This window comes from Phyllobates terribilis, unplaced genomic scaffold (genome assembly GCF_046119375.1).
Source record: "Phyllobates terribilis strain yellow unplaced genomic scaffold, ASM4611937v1 Scaffold_1__5_contigs__length_1240528914, whole genome shotgun sequence".
Classification (NCBI taxonomy): domain Eukaryota; kingdom Metazoa; phylum Chordata; class Amphibia; order Anura; family Dendrobatidae; genus Phyllobates; species Phyllobates terribilis.
Window position 1 is genome coordinate 812,494,709 of NW_027362761.1, and position 15,944 is coordinate 812,510,652.

Genomic DNA, 15,944 nt, shown 5'->3' on the forward strand with positions numbered 1-15,944 from the left:
TAGCTGGACTTCTGTATGTAACCCAATGTCATGCTAATGTCTTCTGATGGTTTGTGTACACATTGTTTCATACCTCAGGCTTGAATTCACTTGCAGTATACAATGCATAAATCTTGGAACGGCTGTTTCTCCAAAGTGTCCCAGAAGCCATTTATCAACACGATAATGCCAGGCTCATGCTACAGTGAGCAGCCTGTGTGGCCTAAATGTTTTACCATTGCCTACAACATCTCCTGATTTGTCTCCTATTGAGCACATCTGGGACGTCATTGATCGGCTATTGCTAACGAAGCTGCCAGTAGTGGATCTTGATGATTTGCATGCCCAATTGTATTCAACGTGGTAGAACATTCCTCAGACATTTCATCTTTTGCATATCATCAACATGTGTATAGATTCTGTGATTTCCATAATTCCATAACTTTTCCTTCTTGGTGTTGCAATATCAATGATGAGGAGTGCATTTAATGGAAATATGTTTTCCAGGTAAGTTATAATTGTGTGATTGCTGAAGGTCCCACTGTTCCTTCTCTCTGTAGTCAGGATTTAATAAAGAGGCATGGTTGACCATGACTACTGCTCCACTATTCATATCTTTGGAACTGTCAAAGATAAATTAGCACTGGATTTAGCTATCTCCATCAGTTTTATAGACAATGCATGGAGTGGCCGTGTTCATGTGTGAGTATGGCACTCCATATTACCCCACTAAAGTAATAAGGAAGCCCTACAGCACCAGATGTTGGATGAAATGTGTCCAATCTTTTCAAACTTTATTCCCCTCTCCCCATTATAATAAACATTCATGCTCAGCCGAGTCATAAGTATAGTAGAGTCAGCCTGTCAGCTGAACGAGTATTTGTCTGACGGTTTTCTAATGTGTTAGGCTATTTTTGACATTTATTGCATATGCTATCCAAGTGGTTTAGGTAAATGACAATCAACGGACATGTGCCCAAGGTGCTGGGTGGTTGGGAGGACCAAAAAGCTAATGTGCTCTGGTCATAATGGAAGCTTAGAAGATTAAATAGGTAAATTCTAATTTTTCATTTTTGAATCCATATTTTTTTTACTGAGATGCGTTCAACATACTATCTAGTTGATGTCTACACACAATCTATTTGATGTCCACAGTATACACATTAGGTAATGACAATGGTAGTATGAATTGTGGCTATTTCCTCATACTATATATAATGTGCTCATCTTCTATAAACAGATATTTAAATGGCTTAATAGAGAACAAGTGTGTCTGGTCACCAGGCAAGTGTCACCATACATGTGCACATGTGCCATTACGAAATGCAGGAAATGACACATCTCCACCTATGTCATCTGAGGTTTACTTTAACAGGATAAGCATTCATACCGTATATTCATGTGTGCTGCAATGTATATTCTGGTGCTATTAATACTAAAAATTCTTGTGTGCAAGGACAGGACAAGAACCACTTGTTTGGCATAGAAAGCTGATACCTTTTACCGTCTTCGGCCTAATCATCAAGCACCTTGAAGACCAGACTAAATTTATTTAAAGATAGTCAGGTTTTTACACTGGACAAAAATATAAACGCAACAGTTTTGTTTCTGCTCCCATTTTTCATCAGCTGAACTCAACGATCTAAGGCTCTGTGCCCACTATGCGTTTTTCAAGCGTTTTTGCTGCGGAATTTCCGCAGCGAAAACGCTTAAAAAATGCTTTGTAATACGTGCCCCATGGTCCCCAATGATAATCCGCATGTGCTGTGCACATGCTGCAGAAATTTCCGCTGCGGATTATAATTGCGGAAAAATATGCAGCATGTCCATTAATTTTGCGGCCATTGACTTGCATTGAATCGCATAATATCCGCATGGGCACATGCCTATGCGAATATTAAGCGATTCAATGTGCAGATGGTACCTGGGTCTGGAGAAGAGGAGACTCTCCTCCAGACCCAGGTACCATATTACCTGTTAAAAAAAAAAGTAAAATAAAAAATAAAGATTATACTTACCTTCCGATGGCCCCCGGTGTTTTCTCCGCTGCGTCCGGTCTGTTGTACGTCTCGCGATGGTCTAAAAGGACCTGCGGTGACGTCATTTAGCCATGTGGCAGGTCACGTGACTGCTGACGTCGGCGGTCACGTCACCTGTCACATGACTAAATGACGTCACCGCAGGTCCTTTTAGACCATTGCGAGACGTACAACAGACCGGACGTAGCGGAGAAAACACCGGGGACCATCGGAAGGTAAGTATAATCTCTATTTTTTATTTTTTACCATTTTTATTCTTTTTTTTTAACTATTACTTGGTCACACTATATAAATCCATGCCGGTTGCATGGATTTATTTAGTGTGACCAAGTTGTCAAGCACTTTTCCAAGTGATGCTAAAATCGCTTGGAAAAGCGCTTGATAACCCACATGCAGAAATGCATGCAAAAACACTTGACAAACGCTTTTACCTGGCAGGAAAAACGCGTGTAAAATGCGCATGCATTTTTCCTGTCAGGGAGATGCGGAAAAAATTTGCAGCATTTCTGCATCGTGGGCACTTAGCCCAAGACTTTTTCTATATACACAAAAGGCCATTTTCTCTCAGAGATTGTTTACAAATTTGTCTAAATCTGTGTTAGGCCGGTTTCACAAGTCCGTATATTTCCGGTACCGGAAAAATCGGTGTCCCGTGTGTCCGTGTGTGTCACACGTGTAGCATCCGTGTGCCGCTGTTCCCAAGCGCCGGGTGCTGAACACTGCCCTCATCATGGTTCCCTGCCGGCGCTGTGATCAGCACCAGCCGGTACAATGATGAGGGTAGTAGTGTCTGCTCCCACAGTGTCCCCACCTGTAAAAATAAGAATAAAATAATAAAATCCATATACTCACCTGTGCAGAGATGTCCTACGCTGTAATCCTCTGACCGCTGACTCCGAGAAGCTAGGGAGAATAAGTGGCTCCGAAGCTGCGCTCAGTGAGTGACAGGACACCACTCCTGAGCTAGCTGAAGCGGCTCATTCTCCCCAGCTCCTCTGCTGATCGGTCGCATGGATTACAGCGGGAGACACTTAGGTGAGTATATGGATTTTTTATTTTATTCTTATTTTTACAGGTGGACACTGCGGGAGCAGACACTACTACTACCCTTATCATTGTCCCTGCTGGTGCTGATCGCAGTACGTGTCACACTGATGACACACGAATGTCATCCGTGTGTGTTCAGCATGAGACACTTTTGCGGACCGTGCATCCATAAAAAACGGACATGTAAGTGTGTGGAGCACATGGACACATGGTCCGTGGAAACACACTGACATGTGCGCAAACCCATAGATTGGAATGGGTCTGCGTGTGTCAGTGTCTCCGATACGTGTGGAAACTGTCATTACATGTACCAGACACACTGACGTGTGAAAGAGCCCTAAGTGTGCACTTCTCATTTGCCAAGATAATCCACCCCCCTCACAGATGTGGCATACCAAGATGCTGATTAGACAGCATGATCATTGCACAGGTGTGCCTTAGGGTAGCCACAAGAAAAGGCCACTCCTTTGCCTCCAATGCTTCCTGATTTATTGATGCTCTGACCTGCAGCCTTGCTGCCTCACGAACCCAAGCTGGTCTCCGATGCTACAAGCAGAGGCAGCTTTGCCTCTACAAGATCAGAGGAGTGCAGGATACTGAAGCTAGCCAGATTCAGTGATCTGGTCAGCTGCAGAACAGTGCTTACAAGCTCCATTGGAAAGCGCTTGTAAGCACTCACTCCAGCATTATTATATCACCACTCCAGCATGGATGGTGCTACTAATCCATGTTCTCTGCCCCTAGTCCTGTACCGATCCACTATCTTGTGACTGCAACTTCTGACTGTCCAGAAGTCTGAGCTAACAGTCACAAGCTCTCAATGTATGTCTATGAGAGCCTAGTTCTGGCCTCATTCTGGCTCTCATAGACATACATTTAGAAGGGCCTTCTAGCTCACCCAGCAAACACTGGAGCGATCCGGTAGGTCAAAATCTGCAGAAGACGAGCGGAGTGGCACTGAGAACAGAAGAAGATGATGACTGGTAAGTATGCCGGGAATTTACAATAGTGACATCATTCCAGAAGTAAAATAAAATAAAAAATCACTGATGTGGTGCTAAAAGATAATCATAAACAATATAATTTTTTTTTATCTATGATCCATTCATCGTAGGCAGTTTACTTCTTTATGGCACCGGATGAACACCAAACATTATTATGCATGTGTAATACATTACCTAATCAATTATAAGACTCCTCTTTTTTGTGTTACTCTGTAATGTCTGATATTGTTTGTACTTGTCCCCTCTGTACAGTGCTACAGAATATGTTGGCACTATTTAAATAAATTATTATTATTGTTGACTTCTTACCTGACAACTGAAGTGAGCCTTTGTCGATGTCAAACCTTGAACCGGAAGCATTAATTAAATTGTCATAGAAAATATTCTGAACAGAAGTAGATGAAAATGATTTGCTGTCAGCATTCGGTACTTCAAACAGAATCACAAATTCTACAGTACTCACAGCGCTGCAAAGCAATAACATTCATTGTATCAACTCAATATTTCAAAATAATTAATAAAATCACAGGAAAAATTTGCCTCAACACAAAACTGCATTTGCTTTCAATGTGTAAGAAGAGAAGTTGAGTTGATACTGGCACCACCACAGTTTCCTGGACCGTAGTCCTGAGCATCCTCCTCATTAACATAAATGTACATGCTCAGTCTGAACTGTCCATGTTCAGATGGAAGTTGTGGTACAAGACTTATGGCCAAGTGAATATATTGCCGAATCTATTGTGTATGGCTGACTTGTGTGGCAAATCACTACTTTACACCCTTCCCAAATTTCATATAACATGTCACAGCCCCTTATGTTTCAGATTAGTAATTTATCAGCTTTTGCCTGACAAATAACTCCTTTATTAGATTTCTAGTGTATCAGACCCTTTCGTTCTCAATTGTCTTCTGTGCCACAGGACTCCTTCCTTGGCCCTACTATGTACAAGACCACCGTTACTATATCTCTGCTTTGCGCCAGAATGGGCTTAATTCACATTAAGATAAAGTGTTTTGGCAGATTATAAGGGAAAGTTGAAGGAGTATGGGAATCTTAAACAAAACTTTCACCAATTTTAGCATGTCAAACAGGCTACATTGTGGAATAGTAGCTGTAGAACTGAATAAAACGTCTTTTCTCTGCTGTAATTTCTCATCTCTGTTACAAAGATTTTACCAATAAGGTTTATGTTATAATTTATAAGTACAATGGGTCATTACCAGAGGTTCTTCTCTGGGAGTGTGTACTTTTTCTCCTGAATGATGTTGTCCAGTCATAAGCAGGAGGTATAAAGCAGAGGAAAAAATAACAGCCCTACTATCTGCGTCTACTGTGTAGATGAGTGTGATTACAAACACCACCAACATTCATTTCATGGCAGTCAGTGTGGCCCTCCAGGGGCTGTGAGAGGAGAGCTGCAGATATGTTTGTTAGAAATTACAGATAGCTCAGCTCTATCCTCTCCCCCTACACTAACTACACTAACAGTTGAAAGATTGAGGTGTTTTTAGTGACTCCCAGTTCTGAAGTACTGCCTTCCCACACGCTGACTGCCATGAGATGAGAGCTAGAAATGTTTGTAATCACATTCACCTCTGCTCTATACTACATGGTATCAACAAATATCAGGGCTGTCTATTATTACATCTCATAGGAGAAAGCATGTTTCTCTGACCTTCTGGGGCATTTTATTTTCACTGATGCAGGGGAAAAGGTAGACACCCCAAGAGAAGAATCTCTTCTGATGCCTTCTTGGACTTATTAGTTTCTAAAGTTCAGGTTATAATTTATGATATCTCCAAAACATAGATGAAACATTTAAAAATAAAAATATATTTTATTCATCTCTGCAGACACTATTCTATGATATGGCCAATTTAACATACTAAAACTAATTAAATGTGCTCTTCAAACTACTGTATATTAAAGATCAGGAGAGTCCTCTCTGTTTTCTAACAGGATGCATCCCAAGTTTAGTTCTAACATGTCACACTTTTTGTAATAGATTACAGATGGTAATTTTATCATTATGTTAGACAAGCCTGGACCAGGTATGTTAAAGGGATATTTCCTATTCCTGTTCATTTCCTTATCAGAAGGTGAGCGAGGCTAGTGATGCCACGCCTAGCGAAACCTTCCAGGACTTATGTACAATTGGCAGCTATTATGCATCTGACCTATTCAATAGAACATGTGCTTGATATCTACTTTGGCGCCCGCATACTAGCAAGAACTATCCTGGTAGGTATCAGTTATACACCCTTCACCTCCCAACAAGAAAGTGAACTGAGCAAGAAATAAGGGTTATATGTCAGGTCTGATTTTTTTTTTTATCTATGAAGATTTCAAGGAACTGCTTACCTAAAGCTGATTACTTTGGACATATTGTATTGGGTCTTCAGTGCTGAGGTCTTATATGTTTCTCTTACCTGTGACCATGAAAAGAAAAAAATGATCAAAGTGCAAATTAAAGGGTTTGCATGAAATTAGAAAAGTAGTTTTCTTCAAGAAACTGCACAAATTTTATCCAAAGACAGTATGTAGTATTGTTGGTTAACACTATTTATTTTAAGACCAGAACCAGTCTTTTAAAAGTGGTGATGTTCACGGCAAAAAAAGCAGCCATATATTTTTCCAATCTTACACACAATGCCTTTTTACCAATAATGTCAATTAGGTAACTTTCTTTTGTATCTGACAGTCACAATAATGTCTAAAAATACTGCACCCAGGCCCGGACTGCTAATCTGCCCTTTCAGACATTTGCCCGGTGGGCTGTGGTGTGGCACTGCTTGGGGAAGACAGCCAGCCCATTTTTACGACTACCAGCCCTTTTAATCCTCCAGGTGCCTGGTGGCATAGAATCAGGCGAGAGCATAGGGCGCGTGCAGCATTCATCAACTGAATTCTGCGACACATATGTGGCTGTAGCTGGGAATGTGCTGACGCTCTCATAGGTCAGAGCGTTCTTTGTGCGCAGAGAGCACGCGCTCTGCTCTTCGGCCCTAGTAATCCTGCAGTCACGGCCCGGCTGGAGCAGCGAGGAATGGGGAGAGGTGAGTATTTTCTTTTAAATCAATCAGTACTTTGTGGGGCCATCATACTATATGGGGGATTATACTGTATGGGGGACTATATGAGGGGCCACCATATTATGTGCATGACTATATGTGGGGCCATCATACTATGTGCAGGACTGTTTGTGGGGCCATCATACTAACTCCCCATGATTTCAATGCATGCCCTGGGAGGACCAAGACCAGACAGCCACAGTGTGTTGTCGTTCCTGCCCCAATTTTCAGCAATCTGGGTCTCTGGGTGAGTTAATGTTCTATCCCAGCCCAGAGACAAATTTATTATATTTAAAGAGGTTGTCCACTACGTAAAAATTGATGACCTATCCTTATAATAAGTCATCGATGTCTGATCGGTAGGTGTGCGACAGCCGGTACCCCTGCTGATCAGCTGTTCCAGGTGTCGGCAGCGGCCAGAACTGCACAGCTCCGTCTACTGTATAGTGACAACAGCCTGGTACTGCACATTTGCCACCTATTCAAATAAATAAGAGGCCGATGTGCAGTACCTGGTTGCGACCACTATACATTAGACGGAGCTGTGCTGTGCAGTTCCATAACTGAGCAGTTCTCTCCAGCACCAAGAACAGCTGATCGGTGGAGGTGCCAGGTGTCAGACCAACACCGATCAGACATTGATGACCTATCCTAAGGATATCCTAAGGGTAGGTCATCAATGTTAAAGTAGTGGAGAACCCCTTTAAATATTCATGTTTCCCTCCTCTGGTCCAGAAGTGCCTGGAGGCCTTTGCAACTGATGATAATTATATTTTCCCTCTACAAAAAAACAGCCAGTTTTGCACCAGGAGCTTATTTGGCCAAGAAGTTATGATTTCTGTGGGGACTAATTGCCATGCCCTTATAGAAGGCATATCAGCTCCTACAAAGATCACTTTAGGCCCCAATATTTTGTTGATGCTTTAGTTAGCATCTGTATACGATAGGGATAGGGACAGTGAAGGACTAAAGCTGCATGGGAACTGACATGTAATCACGAATAAGCGTTTTTAAAGGGGTTGTTCAGGTTTATCACAACAGTTTCTCTATGTGACTGCAGACTTGTGAATCCTCACATCACGCACAGTGTCCACTGTGAGGATTCTCCGAAGCGGGCGGTAAGACCGAACGGTCATGTGACCACAAGTTTGCCATATGCATACTTTCGGCCACATTCCGACTAGAAGCGTTGCAGCATCGCCAAATTCACTTACATTGAGCAAGGTCTGACGTGTCTAGTCAGAATGTAGCCGGGAGTATGCATATATTTGAGGTCATATCACAGCTCGGTCGCGCTGCCAGCACCAGAGAATCCTCATAGTGCACTTATAACAGATCGCTCAGTGCACATGGTTTACCATAGTCACCCAGTGTACGCAGGCTAAAAGCAACCGCCAATCGCTAAAGGACTACCAGCTAGTGGTCATCTACTCCTGCCTGTCCATGTAAACACCAAGTTAAAGGGGTTGTCCAGTAATGAAATATTGATGACCCTTACACAGGAAAAGCCATCAATATGTGATTCGTGAGGGTCTGACGCTCAGCACCTCCAGCGATCAGATGTTATTTGTTCTGGCACTTGCAGAAGGTAAACTCTCTGAATGTGTTTTGGCTGCTGCTGGATGCTGGATTAGAAGCCTTTCTGTAGTGCTAAGCAGCTCCCATTCAGCGTGTTTACCTCTGTCAGATACCATAAAAAATAACACATTATTGGTGGGGGTGCTGAGTGTCGGACCCCCACTGATCTCACATTTATGACTTATCCTGTGGAACGGTCATTAGGATCTTTAATTTTTTCTTTATGTGGTTATAACATTAAGGCCACGGCCCCACTATCAGTATTTGGTCAGTATTCAGATAGTATTATTTCTCAGGAGTGGGAGCCAAAACCAGGAGTGGGTGATAAATGTAGAATTGGTGACTTGTTTCTATTATACCTTTTCTCTGATTGTTCCTCACCTGGTTTTGGCTCCCACTACTGAGAAAAAATACTGACCAAATACTAATATTGGGGCTGTGGCCTAAGGGTTCGCTTACGCGATCGATGATTGCCTGATTATCAGAATGATTATGGTAATGGCACTGCTCAAACTCTGATCCGAGTGTCAGTTTACTGAGATCCAATTGTCTCACATGAGAGAATTGTATCACAGTTGCGGAGAACTTCATTTTCTCCATCTTCTCCATTGTCTGTATCTGCGTAAACCAGACTGGACTCGAATGACATCCGAGTGTAGTCCGATGTTTCACACGCCCCCATAGACTTGTCTGGGTGCGCGTGATCCGAATTCTGGAGCCACTCACAGCATGCTGCGATGAAACATCGGATAACACTCGTCCGTGTTATGTCTGTGTGAGCGAGCCCTAAAGGGGTTTTCCACCCAGTGCACATTCTTAGTCAGCAGTGCAGCTTGCTGAATACTAAAAGAGTGTAATGTCCGGATTCGGCTTTACTAGGCGGTTCAAGCAGTTGTCACATGGCCATAAGTATGTGCTTTGCCAAACACATACTTATCTGTTCCTCTCAATTGATAAATTAAGAGAAATGGATGAGAAGCAGATGAGAATGTGTTTGGCACTCTGTTAGTAGTCAGCAAGCTACATTGCTGACTTAAAATTTGCACTGGGTGGAAAACCTCTTTAACGAGGTGGGAGGATGGACTGAGTGTATAAATTATAATTATTATAATATCTTAGGTCCTCCTGCAGCTAGGGACATACATAGAAGTCAAGGGCCCCATAGCAGAAGTCCTAATTCTGGTTTCCCTTTCCAAAACCAAAAGTTGTCAGAGGGGTCACGGCCAGTGGCGTACCGCCAATAGCGGCAGACCACGCCACTGCTATGGGGCCCGTGGCCGGAGGGGGCCCGTGAGGGCCCCAAGCAGCGTGGGAACGAGGAGGATAGGTGAGTAGGAGGTTGCAGCGGCAGAGGAGCGGGTTGCGGCAGTGGAGGAGCGGGGCACACGCTGTAGCCGCTGCTGCAGCTATCACGTGTGCCCGCTGCTAAAGGGACATGAATATTCCCTCTTCTCCACTCCCATGGGCGTGGAGAAGACGGAATATTCATTCTCTTTAGTAGCGGGCACGGAGGAGTGCTGAGCCCCGGCTCCTGCTGTCAGTGCCCGCCGCTAAAGAGAAAGCATATTCACGCTTCTCCACGCCCATAGTCCCGGCGTGGAGAGGAGTGAATGTGACGGCAGCAGCTCACCTTGGCTTCTGAGAGCGCGCGCAGCTCAGATGCCGACATGAGCTGCTGCAGACAGGACTCAGCGCTGGAGCAGAGGTGAGGAAGGAAGGTGAGTATAAGTGTTTATTGTTTTATGTGTGCAGTGATTGGGGGGGATGAGGAAGCCACACATACCAGGATACTTGGATTGAGGAGGCCACACATACCAGGAATGGGGGATTGAGGAGGCCACACATACCAGGAATGGGGGATTGAGGAGGCCACACATACCAGGAATGGGGGATTGAGGAGGCCACACATACCAGGATTTGGGGATTGAGGAGGCCACACATACCAGGATACTTGGATTGAGGAGGCCACACATACCAGGAATGGGGAATTGAGGAGGCCACACATACCAGGAATGGGGGATTGAGGAGGCCACACATACCAGGAATGGGGGATTAAGGAGGCCACACATACCAGGATTTGGGGATTGAGGAGGCCACACATACCAGGATTTGGGGATTGAGGAGGCCACACATACCAGGAATGGGGGATTGAGGAGGCCACACATACCAGGATTGGGGGGTTGAGGAGGCCTCACATACCAGGATTTAGGGATTGAGGAGGCCGCACATACCAGGATTTGGGGATTGAAAAGGCCACACATACCAGGATTGGGGGGTTGAGGAGGCCACACATACCAGGATTGGGGGGTTGAGGAGGCCACACATACCAGGATTGAGGAGACCACGCATACCAGGATTGGGGGATTGAGGAGGCCACACATACCAGGATTGAGGGGTTGAGGAGGCCACACAGACCAGGATTGAGGGGTTGAGGAGGCCACACATACCAGGAATGGGGGATTGAGGAGGCCACACATACCAGGAATGGGGGATTGAGGAGGCCACACTTACCAGGATTTGGGGATTGAGGAGGCCACACATACCAGGATACTTGGATTGAGGAGGCCACACATACCAGGAATGGGGAATTGAGGAGGCCACACATACCAGGAATGGGGGATTGAGGAGGCCACACATACCAGGAATGGGGGATTAAGGAGGCCACACATACAAGGATTTGGGGATTGAGGAGGCCACACATACCAGGATTTGGGGATTGAGGAGGCCACACATACCGGGAATGGGGGATTGAGGAGGCCACACATACCAGGATTGGGGTGTTGAGGAGACCACACATACCAGGATTTGGGGATTGAGGAGGCCGCACATACCAGGATTTGGGGATTGAAAAGGCCACACATACCAGGATTGGGGGGTTGAGGAGGCCACACATACCAGGATTGGGGGATTGAGGAGGCCACACATACCAGGAATGGGGGATTGAGGAGGCCACACATACCAGGAATGGGGGATTAAGGAGGCCACACATACAAGGATTTGGGGATTGAGGAGGCCACACATACCAGGATTTGGGGATTGAGGAGGCCACACATACCGGGAATGGGGGATTGAGGAGGCCACACATACCAGGATTGGGGGGTTGAGGAGGCCACACATACCAGGATTTGGGGATTGAGGAGGCCGCACATACCAGGATTTGGGGATTGAAAAGGCCACACATACCAGGATTGGGGGGTTGAGGAGGCCACACATACCAGGATTGGGGGGTTGAGGAGGCCACACATACCAGGATTGAGGAGGCCACGCATACCAGGATTGGGGGATTGAGGAGGCCACACATACCAGGATTGAGGGGTTGAGGAGGCCACACAGACCAGGATTGAGGGGTTGAGGAGGCCACACATACCAGGATTGGGGGATTGAGGAGTCCACACATACCAGGATTGGGGGATTGAGGAGGCCACACATACCAGGATTGGGGGATTGAGGAGGCCACACATACCAGGATTTGGGGATTGAGGAGGCCACACATACCAGGATTGAGGGGTTGAGGAGGCCACACATACCAGGATTGGGGGATTGAGGAGGCCACACATACCAGGATTGGGGGATTGAGGAGGCCACACATACCAGGATTGGGGGATTGACGAGGCCACACATACCAGGATTGGGGGATTGAGGAGGCCACACATACCAGGATTGGGGGATTGAGGAGGCCACACATATCAGTATTGGGGGATTGAGGAGGCCACACATACCAGGATTGGGGGATTGAGGAAGCCACACATACCAGAATTGGGGGATTGAGGAGGCCACATATACCAGGATTTGGGAATTGAGGAGGCCACACTTACCAGGATGGGGGGATTTAGGAGGCCACACATACCAGGATTGGGGGATTGAGGAGGCCACACATACCAGGGATTGTGGGATTGAGGGGGCCACACATACCAGGGATTGTGGGATTGAGGGGGCCACACATACCAGGGATTGTGGGATTGAGGGGGCCACACATACCAGGGATTGTGGGATTGAGGGGACCACACATACCAGGGATTGTGGGATTGAGGGGGCCACACATACCAGGGATTGTGGGATTGAGGGGGCCACACATACCAGGGGTTGGGGGATTGAGGAAGCTACACATACCAGGGATTGTGGGGGGCACACATACCAGGGATTGTGAGATTGAGGGGGCCACACATACGAGGATGGGGAAATTTACCCATAGCTGCTGCATTTCCCACCCTAGGCTTGTACTCAAGTCAATAGGTTTTCCCATTTTTATGTGGTAAAATTAGGGGCCTCGGCTTATATTCGGGTCGGCTTATTTAAAATATACGGTATTTTAAAATCAGTGAGTACGTGGTGCCCATAATACTGCAGGACTGTGGCGTGCATTATATTATATAGGGGCTGCATTTTACCCTATGGGGTGTGTAATATACTGTATGGAGGACTATGGGGAGTGCATTATATTCTATGGAGGACAATGGGAAGTTCATTATACTTTATGGAGGATTATGGGGGGCGCATTATACTATATGGAGGTTTATGGGGGGAGCATTATACTATATGGAGGATTATGGGGGCGCATTATACTATATGGAAGATTATTGGTGGTGCATTATACTATATGAAAGGCTATGTGGGGCCATTATAATATTTTGAGGGCTATGTGGGGGGCCATTATACTGTATGAAAGCAATTATACAGTGTGAATGTTTGTGTGGGGTCATTATACTGTTTGGAGGGCTGTGTGGGGGCCATTATACTGTTTGGAGGGCTGTGTGGGGCCATGAGAGTGTATGGAGGGCTCTGTGGGGTTCACAGTTGGGGGATTATACTGTGTTAGGGTCACCATACTTTGCCGTGGGAGTTGAAGTGGGGTACAATAGGGTCATTATACTGTGCATGTGGAGGAATGCACCATAGGGGTATCATACTGTTTGGGGGGCACTTTTGTTGGCATCATACTTTATGGGGGCAATGAAGGAGGAATCTACGACTTCAGAAGGAGGTAAATTACTATGTAAAGGCTGGAAAGTTATGAGATCTGCTCTTCTGTGACACAGACAAATATTTATTTTTTGTAGGGGGGGCCCAATTAGAGCTTCTGCTATGGGGCCCCATGACTTCTATGTACGCCCCTGGTCACAGCACATAGGCGCAGTCACAGAATGGCATATCTCTCAACTTTTAAAGACAGGGAGAGGGACGTATTGTAATTTTTCACCTATTGAATTCCTTTAATGTTCTCACCCACAAACTGTATAGAAAAGATACACTCCCATATAAAAAAACAGCGATTTGCATGTGGGAAGTTTTGGTTTGTGCGCCCGGGCTGATTTTCAGTCCGGCCCTGACTGCACCTCTAAGTAAAACTCAATTTGGCATTGCTGGCAGAAAACGCTTAAATTTGCATTACAATTTTAGTTTATTGATTTTCTTAGAAGAGAAATTGTAAATAAGCAAGCACTAATGCCAGAGCAGCCTAATAATACCAATATATATATACAGATTGTGAGCCCTCATGGGCAGGGTCCTCGCTCCTCCTGTACCAGTCGCCGACTTGTATCGTTCAAAATGTACTGTAATTGTTTGTGCCATGTATATCTCTTTCACATGTAATGCGCCATGGAATAAATGGTGCTATAATAATAAATAATAATATATGTATATGTATATATATATATATATATATATATATATATATATATATATACATATACACAGGGTGGTCCAAAAGTAGGTGGACAGAAAGTGTAACAAAGTTATGAAGGGGGAGATTTATCAAACATGGTGTAAAGTGAAACTGGCTCAGTTGCCCTTAGCAACCAATCAGATTCCACTTTTCATTCCTCACAGACTCTTTGGAAAATGAAAGGTGGAATCTGATTGGTTGCTAAGGGCAACTGAGCCAGTTTCACAGATCTAGTTTTCACAGATAGATCTCCCCCAAATCTGTTTTCTTTTCAGATAATTCAGATAACACATAATGGCAAATAATTTAAATACAGATCAAAGAAAATGGATTTTAACAGAATATTGGAAATCTCAAAATGCTGAAACCGTTAGAGCAAAATTGGGTTGAAACATTTGGTACTCAAGCCCCAAAGAGACAGACCATTTACCGCATTCGTGACAAATTCAATGCCACTGGCTCAATCCTTAATGCTCCAAAAACTGGTCGACCCAAAACAGTTTGTACAGAAAATAATAATCAACTTGTTGCTGAAACATTTGTTCAGAGTCCAAAAAAGTCCACCAGAAGAGCCTCTTTGGAATTGGGAATTTCACGAGCTTCTATCATGCAAATCCTGAAATCTATTGGGTGGAAAGCTTATCGTCCACGTCTAATTCATGGTTTATTGGAGGATGATCCAGACAGGCCGCTGCAATTTAGTGAGATTATGCTTAACGAAATTGAAGAAAATCCAGTAATTTTAGATAACATTATGTGGAGTGATGAAGCTTCTTTCAAATTATCCGGCCATATTAACAGACATAATTGTATTTACTGGTATAAGGAGAACATGCATTTAACATTAGAGCAACAACTAAATGAGCCTGGTGTCAATGTTTAGGGTGGTATTTCAAGTTTTGGTGTTTTAGGACCAATATTTTTTGATGGAACAGTCACAGGAGATAAGTATCTCGAAATTCTAATGAATCAAGTTGTTCCCCAGTTACAGCAACAGCCTAATTCAAATGACCTTTATTTCCAACAAGATGGGGCCCCTCCACATTATTCAAGAGTACTCCGCGAGTATTTTGATGAAACATTTTCTAATAAATGGATTGGCCGAAGAGGCCCACTTGATTGGCCGGCACATTCACCAGACTTGACCCCAATGGATTTTTTCTTTTGGGGAGTACTCAAGGACAAAGTTTATAGTCGAAAACCAAAAAGTGTCAGTGATTTGAAAAATTACATAAGAGATGCATTTCAAGAAATTAATACCCAAAGAGACTTGTGCAAAAAAGTTTGTCGAAGCGTAAGAGGCGACTCCAAAGCTGTGCAAATTGTAATGGAAAACAGTTTGAGCTCCTGCGTTGATAAAATTTAAGGGCTTTTGTATTATTGTTCAGAATAAAATTTAATTGTCAATGTTATGCTTGTGTTAGTAAATATAATTTTATATATAAATCAAAATAAATGTTATTATTTTCTGGCCACCTACTTTTGGACCACCTTGTGTATATATATATATATATATATATATATATATATATATATATATATATATGTATATATATATAT

The 15,944-nt window shown here is 44.1% G+C and overlaps 1 protein-coding gene across 2 annotated transcripts in view; it reads right to left on the minus strand.

Annotated features, from left to right (window-relative positions):
- The window catches only part of LOC141152606 (transmembrane protease serine 11C-like), a 53,857-nt gene that overhangs the window by 17,694 nt on the left and 20,219 nt on the right, over positions 1-15,944 (minus strand). For both annotated transcript variants that reach the window (XM_073637168.1, XM_073637161.1), the window contains 2 exons: positions 6,432-6,499; positions 4,379-4,536 (listed from right to left, as the gene is read on the minus strand). In XM_073637168.1, coding sequence (XP_073493269.1) covers positions 4,379-4,536; positions 6,432-6,499 — 226 coding nt within the window. The remainder of the gene's footprint in view (positions 1-4,378; positions 4,537-6,431; positions 6,500-15,944) is intronic.